Source organism: Physeter macrocephalus, chromosome 7, assembly GCF_002837175.3.
Source record: "Physeter macrocephalus isolate SW-GA chromosome 7, ASM283717v5, whole genome shotgun sequence".
In the NCBI taxonomy this organism is placed as follows: Eukaryota; Metazoa; Chordata; class Mammalia; order Artiodactyla; family Physeteridae; genus Physeter; species Physeter macrocephalus.
The window spans coordinates 153,838,409-153,854,817 of NC_041220.1; the positions used below are offsets into that span (position 1 = coordinate 153,838,409).

General features: G+C 42.1%; 1 protein-coding gene across 8 annotated transcripts in view; it reads right to left on the reverse strand.

Annotated features, from left to right (window-relative positions):
* Positions 1-16,409, reverse strand: part of MID1 (midline 1) — a 670,305-nt gene that overhangs the window by 59,569 nt on the left and 594,327 nt on the right. For all 8 annotated transcript variants that reach the window (XM_055086315.1, XM_024115452.3, XM_055086313.1 and 5 more), the window contains 2 exons: positions 13,544-13,651; positions 4,869-5,017 (listed from right to left, as the gene is read on the reverse strand). In XM_055086315.1, coding sequence (XP_054942290.1) covers positions 4,869-5,017; positions 13,544-13,651 — 257 coding nt within the window. The remainder of the gene's footprint in view (positions 1-4,868; positions 5,018-13,543; positions 13,652-16,409) is intronic.

The following is a 16,409-nucleotide window of genomic DNA, read 5'->3' on the forward strand; positions in this document are numbered from 1 at the left end:
TTCTTAATTGGACTGACAGGCGAGCGGAGATCTGCCAAATTCAACATTTTAGGCTATGTTTTTCTTCCCCAAATCCTTGTTGCCTATCTCTTGGCCTTTGAGATAAATTGCCAAAATCCACCAGGGCCATCAGCACATGCCACTTTCTCAATTCTGTGCTTTTACAGTCGTGTGTGCGTGTGTGTGTGTGTGTGTACGGGAATATGTGTGCACATGCTTGTGGCTGTGTGTGTGTCAAGCTCTTAACATACTGGAGCAAATAAGGGCATTGCGTCCTACCTTGACACTTAATAGGGTGGGCTGCACGCTACTTCCCCTTTCTATTTTGACTTCGATGCCCCTAATCTCCATGACACTCAGTTGCTAGCAGCCACATGGGGCCAGTTTTCTGGAAGGAAGACATGTCTAGAGCTAGAGTGCTTCCAAGATTTCTGCCAAACAGTCAACACCAGGGGAAGACGCTCTACCGTTCCCGCTTAATATTGCCCCATGCCCGACCGCCTGACAATGGCACTTAAATGGGTCTCTCTCGGGCAGGTGGGCTACGACGCACATCACCACGGTAAAACCCGGTGAGCTCTCACGGTAACAAAATGTGGTTTACTTTAGTCAGCTCAGGAATTCCCAGACGCGTTTGACCCTGGAACCTTGCTGTTTTAACACCAATTAACACCCTGTAGAACACATTTCAAAAATCACTCATCAGATGCACTCTAATTCTTATAATCAAGTGCCATCTTTCCAGTTGATAACTGGAGTTCTCGGTTTTGTATTCTGGGGAAGTCTGTTGGATCCCTGAATTGCCTATGGCAGTGAGGGACAGAGGAGTCATCCAGTGGAGTCTGAGTCCCTCCTAGGAACTCTGAAAAAGGGGTACTGTTCAGAGGGAGTTTTCTTTTTATCATCCTCTTGATACAGATAATTTGCTGCTAAAAATGATTTTAATTTTAGATGTCTCATAAGTAGTAGACCAACTTTCTTAGGCTTGGATTGAGTGAAGAGTTTTGCTTCTTTAACATCATTTTAGAAAAGTGCACGTAGAATCACACCAAGAACTATAATACTAGCGAGGCTTGAGAATACAGTATGTTATACAGTCCATTTGCATCCATTTAGTGAGTGGGAAGGAAGGAAATTAGCATTTATTGTAAGTTCACCTTGAGACAGGAACTCAGCTAGTATCTTTACTACATTATTTCATTTTATCCCTACGGCAACCATACTAGGTAGGAATAATCGGCCCCGTTTTATAGATTTGTTCACACATTCATTCAGATCAGGCAGTTTGCTATGCGCTGGGGCCATAATGGTGAAAACAAGATGGCTAGGGGTCCTGCTCGCTGGGAGCACATGAGCAAAATGAGACTCCCTAGTATTAGGGGAGCAGCCCCAGTGCTACCCGTAATTACTCCCGAGCACAGAGCCAAGCGCTCGATTCCAAAGCGTATGCATCTCCTACAACGTAAAACTTGAGGCTCTCTCTCCACTTGGGGTTTTCTGATGTTTCTGAATTGAAAAACTTGCGGTCTGATTCAGCTTGTAGGCGAACATATCCACTTTAAGTGGTTTAACGACGCAGAAAAATCACATCCAACTCTCACTTTAGGAAGGCCTGCAGGATTAAAAGTCCGTTCTGGGCGTTCCACCCTTGACTAGAAGAATAAAGATGGTTTAGAAATACACAGGCGCCAAAGCCCAAGGCAGACACAATAGTAAACACAACTATGAAGTCACGTTCTAGAGAAGAATGTTAAGGAATATGAAAACATAAATCCAACAAACATTATGGACTATCTACAACACGTAAGGCCTGTTTATAGGAGTCGCCAGCAATGTTATCGCAACTACTGATAGAGGTAGCTCGTATGAGTCTAGTTTTCTAAGGCAAAAATAGCTCTTGGGGACTTCCCTGGTGGTCCAGTGGTTAAGAATCCGTCTTGCAATGCACGGGACGCCGGTTCCATCCCTGGTCGGGGAACTAAGATCCCACGTGCCGCAGGGCAACTAAGCCTGCACGTCACAACTACAGAGCCCGCGCTCTGGAGCCCACGCGCCACAACTAGAGAGAAGCCTGCGCGCTGCAGTGAAGAGCCCACGCATCATAACGAAAGATCCTGCGTGGGACTTCCCTGGTGGCGTGGTGGTTAAGAATCCGCCTACCAATGCAGGGGACACGGGTTCAAGCCCTGGTCAGGGAAGATCGCACGTGCCGCGGAGCAACAAAGCCCGTGCGCCACAACTACTGAGCCTGCGAGCCACAACTACTGAAGCTCGCGTGCCTAGAGCCCATGCTCCACAACAAGAGAAGCCACCGCGATGAGAAGCCCACGCACTGCAACGAAGGGTAGCCCCCGCTCGCAGCAACAAAAGACCCAACGCAGCCAAAGATAAATAATATATAAATAAATAAATTTATATATTAAAAAAAAAGATCCTGCGTGCTGCAACTAAGACCCGACGCAGCCAAAAAAGAAAGTTAAAAAGAAGTTTCTTTTAAAAAATAGCTCTTGGAGAAACCCAAAGAACCACAGTCAAAAAGTGACAGTTCTAGGATTTGAACCCAGGATTCCAAATTCCAAGTCCAAGCCCAGTGCCTTTTTACTACATTCTAATTGCTGGAAAGGGAAAAGGGCTCAAGAATTGACCAAGAGGATTGACAAATAGAGACAGAAAGAGACAGGATGCAGAAACAGAGGGACAAGGGCTCCTAGCAAAATTTTACAGGCACTGCGTATTCACATTTGATGGAAGTTTAGACTTCTCATAAGCAGTGGGCCAACTTTCTTATGCCTGGGTTTAGTGAAGAGTTGTGCTCATTTAACATCATTTTAGAAAAGTGTACATACAATCACACGAAGAACTGTATATTAGTGAGGCTTGAGAATACAGTATATGATACAACTCAGTTGTAGAAAGAGCAATCGGTCACGTTTCTGTTCTTGGTGAGAGGTAGAGCTGAATGGATCCAGACCTGCCGGGTCTGAGGGAGATCACGTGTGGGCGTCCATGCGCTTGTGTCAGACTTCAAATGCAGGTCTTCACTTCCAGTTAAGTTCTCTCTTAACTGTTACGGGGCCACCTTCTCCCCCCTGCTAGGTGAGGATTTATTCGTGCTAGACTGGATCGGATTTTTAGGGACTGCTGAGACATGCAGCTCACACTAGCCATTTCATCTGGACGTCGCACAATTTATAGCTGGAGAAAAGCACTCTTGGATCCCAGTTGCAAACCATGACGTAAGTGCAAACGCTGTCTAGTAGGGCGTCCTGGGTACACTGGAGTATTAGGGCTGTTTGCAGTTTTTAACTTCAGCATGAATATCTCAGGCAACCGGAGGCAGTTGAAAGCCGCGAAGGCAATTAAATACTTGGAACCTACGAGTCATGAGGAAAGGGGCTGGCCGCTCTTGGAGAAGGGAGGAGATCATTTTAAGGGTATAAAAGGGATGATAACCAGCTGTTATCCACGTGCTTTGGAAGAGATAAGTATCTAACCAGCCCCAGAGGAAATTTTCTCAAATAGACGAAGTAACACAAAGAAGCCGGTTGGATTCTCGACCAGAGTTGTAAAGATACTCTACCCTCCTCCCATCGAAGGAACAGTGAAAACGGAAATACCACTGCCTACCTCTATGCGGTATTTTGAGAATTAGCAGGCTGTGCAACACAAGCAAGCCCTCCATAAGCATTAGTTTTCCTTCTCCTTCCTCGAAGAAATTCAAGTCAGAAGATGGTATTTTTTGCCCTAGGCCAAAGGTTGGCAAAGTACCGCCGGAGGGCCAAATCTGGCCCGCCCGCCGCCGCCGCCGCCGCCTGTTTTTGTCAGTGGTCTTCCTGGAGCACACCCTCGCCCGTTCATTTCCATCTACGCTAGGCTGCTGGAGACCCACCCAGAGTTGCGTAGTTGTGATGGGGACCCGATAACCTGCAAAGCTGAAAATATTTACTCTCTGGTCCTTTACAGGCAAAGTTTGCAGACTCCCGCTCTAGGGTAATAGACCAGCATGAAGGAGCTGTCTGGGGGTCTTCTAGGGATAGTCTTCCATTATGGCTTTGGAAGAGGATCAGTTGACTCTGAAACTTTGAACGAATGAAGAGTCAAGGCCACTGGCATTGGTTGGAGATGTCATTTAGGTGGCATGAGGTGCTTTTCCTGGGCTCCACAAGACTTGCTATAGGTGTTTGCCTCAGTGAAGGTGAGTAATTTTATGCCCGTCAAGTACGAGTACTGAAGGCACACTGACCCCTGTCAGTTTCACTGCTGACCTGCCCATTCAAATCATGTCATTTTTATGTCCCCCTACCACAGAATAAAGAATATTTTAAAAGACGGAGGCATGAAGTTGACAGTGTTGTCCTTTCTTTCTCTCCCACATGAGTCGGCCTTGACCTTTCAGGAGAGGCAAAGCTTCTCAACCAAATAAAAACAGGCCTAACAGAGAATAACACCTGGGCGATTTTTACAACTAGATAAGCCCTGAGATGGAAGAAAAGATTCCCTTTTATGTTTTGGTCTTCGTTTTGATGCTTTGTTATCAAGTATACGATAAGATCAGGTCTGAGAGTCACAGTAAATGCTGTTTTGTGCCATTATAAGCTTTCTTCCCCCACTAAAAGCAGGCTGATTTTATTCTTTCTAACTGGAGGACTCTTGTTTCAAAGGCCTTGAACTCTAGGCTGATACTGAAAAGGCTTTGACATGTCAAAGGGAAGCATCTTTAGCTGGAACAAAGCACCTCAAAGCCTCTATTCTCTGTGGTACTCAGCCTTGAAAATGCAAACAAAGGCAAGGCAGGGCAAGGCCAACCAATCACACCCCAGACACAGGAGCCCAGGGGCCGAGAATTTCCCGGCAGCCCCCGCACTCACCTCTCAGTGATGTTCTTCGCGGTCTGTAGGAAACGCGCGTGATCATTCTCCTTCAGAGAGTGTTCCGCTTGGGAGATGAGTGACGCCGACCGCTCAATGCACTGTTTGCAGTTTGCAATCTGCTGAGCCAGTTTGCGAAGCCTCATCACCTTGAACAAAAGGGGCACGGAGATGGTTACACGGGTGGGCTCGCTTGGTGAAAGTGTGTCGAGCTGGACCCTCCCGGTGTGTGCGTTTTATTGTATGCGAGTCATCCTTCAGTAAACGTTCAAAAAGGAGGCGGAGAAAGACGGAAATCCCAGCTATGGCACTCTTGTCTTAGCTATTCTTTATCTCCTTGGAGAAGTGTTGCTAATTTGTTTGAAGAGGAAACCCTGAATTGCGAATTGCTTCCCTGTTGATGGGGGAATAAGGTGTTGCCCAGTGCGACTTACAGAGGGTCACCGGACCCCTTCCCTCACACAATTACCGTAAGATTGTAGGGAACCCTGAAACTTTCTCTAGTTCAATTTTTCAGCTGGGCCACTGAGAAAATAAAACACCTCTATAGGTGCAAATGTGTGCCTTAAGTCAAAACCATTTTCTAAAAAGTTCTTTGCCATCCATGTAATAAAAGCGCGATGTAAAAACATTAGGTATCACTATTTCCCACACTATCTCAAACTCATGTGTTAAATTAACAGAAAGGGAGCCTTTTTTTCCATTGATTAATATTTTTCCTGTTGAACAGATGAGAGAAAGCCAAAAAAAGCACAGCTGGGCCATTTCCCCTCACCGGGAACGTCATTTCCAGGCACTTTGTGCTTACTTGATAACTAAAACTATTTTGATAAGCATTTCCCAGTCGGGATAAAAACGCACGTTTGGTTCCAACCTCCATTCCAACTCCCGATTCCGTCTTGCTTGCAAACGACCCTCAAGCGTAATTGACCATAACCTCTGGGGCAGGCCAAGATAAGTCCACGGTAACCCACTTGACCATTTGCTCTGGTGTTTGAAATGTGCTCAGAGATGAAGCCCTCTGGCCAGAAGCCAAGTTCAAATGAGACGGCTCGTTGGAATTGCCGTGCGCCTGGTGCCCCGGTGCACACAGCCCGGGACAGGTCTTGGCCGGCTTTATGATCATTCCGGAACGGAAAACAGCCCTGGGTGAAAGGGTAGGGAGGAGGCCAGTTCATCTGTTTTACAGACAAGGCTGGCTCAGGCTCCCTCCAGAATTCCTGCTAACTCCAAGAAATTCCTCCTTTCTCCAAGTCATCATTATCGTCCCCGCGCAAGTCTAATCGAAGAAAAGGAAGGAAGGAGATGTCAGGACTTGAGGCCTCTGAGGACTGTCCAATTTCAGCTCTGTCCTACTACGGCAAACAAAGGAAATGAATGCTGAATCGGGAGGCATCAGCCACAAGACTGCAGGCAGGAGTGAGAAAGATTCTTGAAAGTAAAGGCTTAGAGAAATGAAGTGTCAAAACTCTGGGGCAAAGAGTATGTTATCTTAAGCCCGGTAAAAGATTTACCTCATTGTATATAATTACAGTGACCATCACCGCAGATTAACTGTGTTCATTAGTTGAATAAAATAACACTTATTTTACACCAAATAGAATTCAGCTGCTAACATCATTATATCCAGAGGTAAAGCCAAGAAAGGCACAGAGTCCAATTCAAGATATTAGAACGCATCCGTGAGAAACTGTCCGAGGAAGAAATATTTAATCACATAACATAAAGAATGCTTTCAATTACATAGCAGAATTGAAGATATTTAATACAATTCTCACAACAGCAACAAAATAAGGACCAAATATTCCTTCTGAATAACTTCATGTCCTTTCGGTATACCTAACAATAGTGACCACACAGATGACAAATGGAAAAATGCTTGAACTCCATTTTCTTCTTTTTTAACAAATTTCTATCATGATACTGGAAATTAAAAGCGACATAAGAGGAAAAGGAAGAAGAAGAGAAAAAAAACAAAACCCCTAAATCATGCATAAGTTGAAGCAAGCCAAAATGAGAGCCTCCTTTGAAAATATAGGAATTTTTTACAGAAAACTGTTGGCCTAATTTTAATTTTAGTTCAGTGTACAATTCCATCTGATATACCAGATTGGAGCTTTTCAAACCTGGTGTGCACAAGAATCAGCTTTGTTAAAGAACCTTTGTTAAAGAAAAACTGTAGATGTTTGGGCCAGCACTCGCATATCCTAGGTGAGGAGTTGTAATTGGCAGGGTGGCAGGAATTTGCATTTTAACAAGCAATGAATGTGTTTTGATCTGCAGGTGATGAATCGTCAGTATGGACAGGATTAGCATTCAAAAAACTAAATGAAAGAGGAGAGGAGAAAAGAAGGTAGCAGAAAGCATTGCTGGTAGAAGGGGCAAGATAAGTCTTGGAAAACTTATTTCTCTGTGTGTGTGTGTGTGTGTGTGTGTGTGGTTTATGTGTGTGTGTGTGTCAGTGCTGGGTTTGACGTTATATGTATTTTTCACTGTGGGTTTCAGTAAAAAGAAAAAAGGAAAGGAAAACTTTTCTAAGTTAGTTCACAAACTATGGTCTGTGGACCATATCCAGCACACAACCTGTTGGTGCAAACACGGTTTTAATGGCACACTGCCACCTGCGTCTGTTTATGACTCACCTACGGCTGCTTTCACACTACACCATCAGGCAGCGGTGAGCTGTTACGATGGAGACCGAAGGGCAAAACCTAAAGTATTCATTATCTGGCCCTTTACAGAAAAAGTCTGCTGACTTAAACGATTCTGATCAGATGGCCCTGGATCCGAACACACTCTGGGAAACACTGTCCTATGTGGTACCACACTTCAGAATCAGACACTGAGTGTTTAGCAATATACGAATTTCTTCACTAGAAAACACTTCTTTAATATATTACTTAAAATTTTTTCCGCCTTGGCACCGTTCTCTTTTTCCTTTGGGAAGTGCGGCTGCACGTCGTAATTTGTGGAATTCGCTCCACACTCATCATGGAAATAACTCTGCCTCCTTTTGGGGACACAGGCCTATTTAAATCAATTTATTTGCTGTTTATTTTACCTTACAAATGCTTTTTAAAAGTGGCCCTTTGTTTTTCTTTAGATGTATTTTAAATGCTTTTATATATACGTAGGGTTCCCATCCCAAAATTGTTAGGGCCAAACCACTGATCCTCAGTTAAAACAAGTATCTGAATCAACAAGGACTGTCCTCAGTGTCTCTGTATCAGGCTATACAAAAGCCCTGACATGTAGTCCAGGGTAATTATCTTACATTTTGGAGATCCAGAGTACATAAAAGCAGTGACGAGAAGGGACCCTTTTTCTCTTTAGCTGCAGCCTTCTACCATAGGTATGTGTCTGAACATAAACACATAATTGGCTTAATCTGGAGTTTGCTGTCAGCTTTTCCTGTGTTGGCGTGAAATTTATCCCCTACTGCTGAAGAAATAAGCCAGTTCTTTCCCGGGGAGTCTCAGAGCTTGAGACTCTTCAATCAGTCTAAGTATAAAGGCTGCTGAGCTATTTATTTCAAAGAAGGTGCAAAGGTCCGAGAGCAGGAATTAGCAGCATGTGCTACCGTGTAACATCGCCTGAGTGGCAACCTCCCCAGCTGGAGGATTTGCGGTGGGTTTGTTTCCTCCAGATCGAACGGCATTGTGACTGGCGCCAGAGGCAGATGAGGGCAAAGTCACTAGCCCTTCTCTGGACTGAGTGTCTTCAGACTTCCCAACCACCAGCCTGGGCACCCTCACTGGGCACCCAGTCCATACTTGCCCTCCCTGCCCAGCCGCTCTGATTTCCAGGGTGTTGGCACCCATGCTCTTCTTTTCTTTACAGCGTATCTCTGACACCCAATGCCCTGGCCAGGGACTTAGGCACTGTGAATTCCCGGGTCTGGGATGAACCAGTCCTCGGTCGTGTACCACGGTCGTAACTCAGTGGAAAGCTGAACGGGGCCTTCATCTCTTCGTCTTTCCCAAGTAACACTGCCTTCTGAGATTATACCCCTGAGCAAACGTGCACTTTAAAAAAGTGACACATCTCAAAACATACGGACCGTTTTTAAAGTCATATGATCAACTTTCCCATACACAGTACCGGCTTTAGCAAATCTCAGTGTTTTCATCATATTAGCGTCTGATTTTTCAAAAGGAAGCAAAATATTATCATCGATGGCACTGAAGCCTTTGTGCGTCCCTCCCTAATTTCATTCATGTCCCTCTCCAGAGGAGAACACCCTCTTGATGACTCCCAAGCATGTTGATGTGTATACGCCTAAACATTATCTGGGATTTTTTTTTGTAGTTCATCAAACTTTATATAGTATTTCTCATTCCCTAAGAATCATCATAAAACTTGCTTCTATTTTTGTGATTTGTCCATAGGAATACGTATCACCCTAGTCCGTTACTTTTAATTTCTGAAGACTGTTCCATTGTATAAATGTACAATTTACTTGTCTTATAAACAGCTTTACTGAGATATAATTAATATGTAAGAAACTGCACATATTTCAAGGACAAATCTGATTAGTTTTCAAATATGTGTAAACCCATGAAACAGTCCTCACATTCAAGATAATGAACATATATGTCACCCCCCCCCGATTCTCCTCCTGTCCCTTTGTAATTCATCCTGCCCACCCCCCGTCACTCAGCGCTAAGCATCCATTGATTTGTTTTCTGTCACTGTAGATTATTAGAAAGTGTTATTTCTAGAATTTTGTATGAATACGCTCATGCAGTATATACTATTTTCTGTCTGGCTTCTCTCACTCACCATAATTATATTGAGATTCATGTTGTTGCATGTGTCAGGAGTTCACTCCTTGCTGGATAGTACTGCATTGTGTGGAAATGCCACAAACCGTTCATCTATTCATCTGTTGATAGACTTTGGGTCACTTCCAGTCAGGAAATTACCCTAATATTACCCTTAATATTAACGTGAAAATTCACATACAAGTTTTATATAAACATCCGCTTTCATTTTTCTTGGTAAACACCTCGAATGGCTGGATCCAATGGTAAGTGTATGTTTAACTACTTAAGAACCTGCACAACAGTTTTCTAATATATACCGTCTCCATTCTTAGAAAGCGTGTGAGCCATAGTTCCTCCACATTCTCACCAACACTTGGCATGGTCCATCTTTTTAATTTAACTATCCTAGTAGGTAAGTAGTGGTATCTCATTGAGGTTTTAATTTGCATTTCCTTAATTATTAATGACTGTGAACATCTTTTCATGTGCTTACTTGCCCTCCTTATACCTTCTTTGGTAAAGTATCTGTTCAAATCTTTTCTCCATCTTGGTGAAGGGGTCATCTATTTCCTTATTAATGAGTTTGAGAATTTGGTATATATTCTGGATACAATTACTTTATTAAATAAATAATTTATAAGTATTTTCTCCTAATATGTGGCTTGTCTTTACATTCTCTTAAGAGTGCCTTTTGAGGAGAAGTTTTTACTTTTGGTGAAATACAATATATAATTATCTCTATAGTTTGTAAATATTTCTTTTTTGTTTCTGCCAGTGTATATAATCTTTGGCCAACCAAAGTTCCCCAAGATTTCCTCCCATGTTTTCCTTCTTCTAGAATTTTCAGAGTTTTTACCTTTTACATTTAGGTATATGATCCACTGACATTTAATTTTTGTATGTGGTGTGAAGTATGGATCAAGTTTCCTATTCTTATGTGTAGACAGCCTCCCCTATGTGGAGGCTAAAACTCAGCTTCCAAAATCCCCTTCCCGCTGAGTTTCCTTTGCCATTTCAGTGCATACATTTTTCCCTCCGAAACTTCTAATTTGTTATTTTTATATCTATTTTTTTTTCTTATTTCACATCCTTCTTTTGTGGTTTCACAATTTTTGGCTCTTTTAAGATAGAAGTTATTCCTTCATGTATCTCTTTGAACGTCCTCTTAACATTTTCACATAAAATTAATTTCAACTGAGGTGAGAAAATGTCTTTGATTTTGTTGGCTGTATTTTTCGAAATTCAAGATCTCCTTATTGGCTTTGGAATTGTGCTTTGAGTTTCTGTTTTCAAGGGCTGAAGTCATTCATAATGGTTTTCTCCCTCACCCACCTTGCTTAGCCTATCCTGTCTGTTTTACAGTCTCCTTCATCTCATCCTCGGGGGTCCTCATTCCAGAATCTTGTATCATCTCTGCATTTCTGAGGCTGCCGTTTTGTGGAGGTATCAGAAACAGTGCAGAGCCAGGCTCCAACCCAGCTGACTGACTCTAGACTCCCAGACCTGAAGTTTGCTAACAGCTGTGACCCTAGGTAAAGGCAGGCAATGATCTGTTTTCGGTCCCTCTGAATGAACTGAGAAGCCTTACACAGCCCATGGCATTAACCAATGAGCCTGATTTCACTTTCCCATACCATCTGGAGCACTTCTAGCCCTTTTACCCCAACATTTCCAAAACTATTTAGCCATAGGAGTTGAAGGTGTAGCTGCTTTAGTCTCTTCCAGACCAAGTCCCAGGAGCCTGTGTCTTAAAAAGCCACCATCATGGCTTTGTAGTTTTCTTCTACTTCTGGCCCATGGAGATGTTTATCTGGTTTGGGGCCCAGCTATGTATCTCTTGGCTTTCCTATTTTACTATGTTCCCTATCACGGGCATGTGTCCAGGGTAGAGTGGGTGCACCAGAGCATGAAGCCCATGCATCACCATGGCTGGAACTGGGGACACACACCCCTTCGCTACTTTGCTCTAGCTCACGAGAGGAACCCTCATGCTGGGAAGTTACGTACGGGAAAGGAAGACCTGCTGGCCAGGAAGTTGTGGTGGAGAGTCACTCGCTGCAGGCTGAATAAGGGCCCCCAAAGATGCCCACATCCTAATCCCAGGAGTTTTAAAACTATGTTACCTTACATGACACAAGGGACCTTGCAGATGTGATTAAGTGCAGGATCTGGAGATGGGGGATATCCTAGATTATCTGGCTGACCCCAATGTAATTATAAGGGTCCTTACGAGAGAGAACCAGGAGAGTCTGTGCCAGAGAAAGAGATGTGAGGATGGGTGCAATGCTCAGAGTGATATGAAGAAACCACAAGCCAAGGAATGTGGGTGGCTTCTAAAAGCCAGAAAAGAAATGGATTCTGCCCTAGAGCCTCCAGAAAGAAACAGCACTGCTGAAATCTTGACTTTAGCCCAGTTGTGACTGATTTTAGACTTCTGACCTCCAAAAGGCCAGGTATCAATAAATCTGTGTCGTTTTAAGCCACCAAGTTTGTGGTAATCTGTTCCAGCAGCAATAAGGAAGTAATAGGCATATTGAGAGCTGATCCCTGCACACGACCACGTAAAGGCAACAAATTACCCTCCACATGTATGTTAATAATTAATTACAGCTGTTTTCAGGCCCTCATGTGCCTGAGAACCTGGAAGACGTCAGGTACTAAGAGAAATACACATGGTGCATGATGACAGAAGAGGAAGTAGATCCTGTACAGATTCCAGGCTGACACTCAGGATAATTTGTATGTGGGGGAAAGTAGCTGTTCAACACATCTGAGTCCGTCCCTGGCCAGGGAATAATTGTGTATTAATTTGATAATCTACTGGAACAGCTTCGAGAACTATTTGATTTGACTTCAACTCTTCTGAGCACCATCACAATGTACATGTATAAATATTTTTCAATCTATACAGACAAAGCAGTCTAAAACATTCTACAATATTAGAAGCACCTTTAAAAGTTTGAAGAAAACAGAGAAGAGCACGTACATTAGCTGTTGTAATCTGTGTACTACTTCATACTTGCCAACTGGATTTAATTATACGTGTCATTATAGTTATGAGCAGTAATAACAGAAATTCATGAACTGACTGGATCTGGAATGAATGTTTCTATTTTTAGATATTTACAAAATTGTCTTGTGAGGGTGGCAGAGAAATGGGGAAAATAAAGTAGATCATCAGTATTTCAATAAAAATATGACTCATTTAAAAATAGAATAAAGTGATGGAGTCTTAAGTTATCAACATTTCGGAATGAATTTTGAATAAATAAGAAGATGGCCATAAAGAATATAACCTAAATTTGTGAATTGCTTTTTGAATACAGTTTACTATAAAACCGTAGGACTTTTAAACATACAAACGTTAGCAAAGAAGTACTATTAATATTGTATATCCATCCACAAAGGGGTATAAGATACAGTGAAACTACAGGAGTTTTGCCACGATGAAATGACACCTGTCTAAATTCCCTCGAGAGCATGAGAAAGCACTTCATAATTTCTGTATATAAAGTCTGATTCATTTAAACATTTATTTAATACTGTTTTGATTGCTAGGATATACCAATAAATATAAAATGAACTTTTCCTCTATGGAACCCACCTTCTCATAGAGAAGAGAGATGGAAAACAGTGGCTAAAATAGACCAGAGCTCCATGCTGTGCCCTGGAGCTGGGTAATGGAGCAGCTTTTGTATTACAGGTATGCATAGGAGACCATAACACAAAGAAAGGGTGGAGGAAAAAATGGCCAACCAAGAGGATTTGAACTACGTCTTAAAGACTTAGGACGAGATTATAGACAATATAGAAAAGGGGGTCATTCAATATTTCCTAAGCTACTGAAGTGCATGGGAGTATATTTTCTCTAGCTAGAGAATACAAAACCTTCGGCCCTAGAAATCGTACCTTCCCTTCTTTGATCTTGGTTCCAATAATTTGTCGTCTTTGCTGAATGATCTCAATAAGAAGATCACACTCCTCCATCAATTTGGCTTCTTGACGTGATGCATTGACCTGTGGCATAGATAAAACGGTGAGCATTAATTTGGCATTTGTTTTAGTTAAGTGCTCTTTTTTGAATGTAGACTAGTATATTTCTGGTAATTGTTGAAAAAATATTTTATTAAAAAATGTATTGAGGTATAGTTGCTATACAATATTATATAAGTTTCTGGTGTACAATATAGTGATTCGCAATTTTTAAAGGTTATATTCCATTTACAGTTATTATTAAATATTGGCTATATTCCCTGTGTTGTACAATATATCCTTGTAGCTTATCTATTTTATACATAGTAGTTTGTACCTCTGATTCCCCGACCCCATCTTGCCCCTCCCCTCTTCCCTCTCCCCACTGGTAACCACTAGTTTATTCTCTATATCTGTCATGAAAAGATATTTTATTTTTTTATTTGTCTACTTTTTTCTTTTTTTAACATCTTTATTGGAGTATAATTGCTTTACAATGTTCTGTTACTTTCTGCTGTACAACAAAGTGAATCATCTGTATGTACGCATATATCCCCATATCCCCTCCCTCTTGCGTCTCCCTCCCACCCTCCCTATCCCACCCCTCTAGGTGGTCACAAAGCACCGGGCCGATCTCCCTGTGCTATGCGGCTGCTTCCCACTAGCTGTCTATTTTACATCTGGTTGTGTATATATGTCCATGCCACTCTCTAACTTTGTCCCAGCTTACCCTTTCCCCTCCCCCTGTCCTCAAGTCCATTCTCTACATCTGCATCTTTATTCCTTTCCTGCCCCTAGGTTCTTCAGAACCTTTTTTTTTTTTTAGATTCCATATGTACGTGTTAGCATACCGTATTTATTTTTCTCTTTCTGACTTACTTCACTCTGTATGACAGACTCTAGGTCCATCCACCTCACTACAGATAGCTCAGTTTCGTTTCTTTTTAGGGCTGAGTAATATTCCATTGTGTATATGTGCCACATCTTCCTCATCCATTCATCTGTCGATGGACACTTAGGTTGCTTCCATGTCCTGGCTATTGCAAATAGTGCTGCAGTGAACATTGTGGTACATGTCTCTTTTTGAATAATGGTTCTCTCAGGGTAGATGCCCAGTAGTGGGATGGCTGGGTCATATGGTAGTTCTATTTTTAGTTTTTTAAGGAACCTCCATACTGTTCTCCATAGTGGCTGTATCAATTTTCATTCCTACCAACAGTGCAAGAGTGTTCCCTATGAAAAGATATTTTAAATGTTAACTCTTCTTCCAATTATGCAGGGATGGCAAATATAGGACTTACATGTCCACTCCCTATCTTCTTGCACCCCTGGAAAACATTTATTATCCAATGATAGCAGTCTTTTTTGCTAAGCCATACTGAACCTCAGGATCTTTCTTTTTTTAAAAAAAAATTTATTTATTTGGCCACGCTGGGTCTTAGCTGCAGCATGCGGGATCTTTGTTACCGTGTGCGGGACCTTTAGTTGCAGCACGCGGGATCTAGCTCCCTGACCAGGGGTCGAACCCAGGCCCCCTGCACTGGGAGCACGGAGTCTTAACCACTGGACCACCTGGGAAGTTCCTCAGGATCTTTCTTAACACACCATGTACGTAGCTATTACCAACTGATTGAAAATTGACACTTGAAATACATTTGCAATTCCTGCTTTTATATTTTGAAGGAAAGTGCAATTTTAGCCTGTTAAACATAAAAAGTTAGAAAAAACTAATATTATTCTTTTATGGAGGATAGATTATGATCAATATCTTTTGGACAAATTTTCCAAAAGCAAGATAGCAAGGTTACATTACATTTATTTAACTTTTCTTTTATATACAGACATGAACTTTGTATTTTATCACTATAAAAACATCAAAAAGGAAAAGGATGGTTGAATATCTAATTAATCTTATGGCATAATTTTAAATCTTACTTCTGGTATACTTCAGGAAGGCCGGGGTTCTACAATGAAAGCCTGCCATTCTCCTGGAAAGGTAGATCATTGTAGAATGGCTTGTATTTGAAGTTTTTAAGGCTCATTGTATGCAAGGGAGGGTTAAAATTAGCTCATTCTTGGCAACTGGGCTTGGGAAATACTCTGCACGTGCTATTTCCTCCATCTCATGACAATTCTGAAATGCTTATTCACAGACAGAGACCCAGAAATCACAGCTGTGGGAAATGGAGATAGCATGCATGAGTTTTATGATTTTAACACAGCGCAGGAGAAGCTGCAGTGTTACAAAGGACGACAATAGCACTGATTACTCCAGTATAACTGAGGGAGGAGACATGGCCCAGTCATTAAGCCCTTTTGATTAGGGATACTTTCTTTAACTGGAGTAATTTCAATCTCTATGAATGACACAAACCGGAAGTGGGGTCAGGAGTTCAGAATAAAAATTCACTGATGGCTGTTCAGAGAAATCATGTCCTGTTTCCAGAGACCAGGATTCCTTGAGTTTTATTCCTGATCACTGTAAGACAGGGCAGAGAGACAACTCAAGATACTGCCTCATTGAGGAGATGATGGTCACTGGCCATTTGCAGCAAACTGTGAGATCACGTCCTATGTCAGATTAGCACACAGACATATTTGCTTGCTAAGTGTTTAATGAACAAAAGAAAGAATTAAGAATGCATTGATGGACAAGCACAGAACATAGAACTCAGGCTAATATTTCAAGGAAGTTAATCACTGGGCTCAATTTCTCTTACCATTACTTTTCTGTCATCATTTCTAGTTCCCCTTGAGGCTTCTCAAATAAGTTGAGCTATCTATGGAAATATTTACTTGAAAC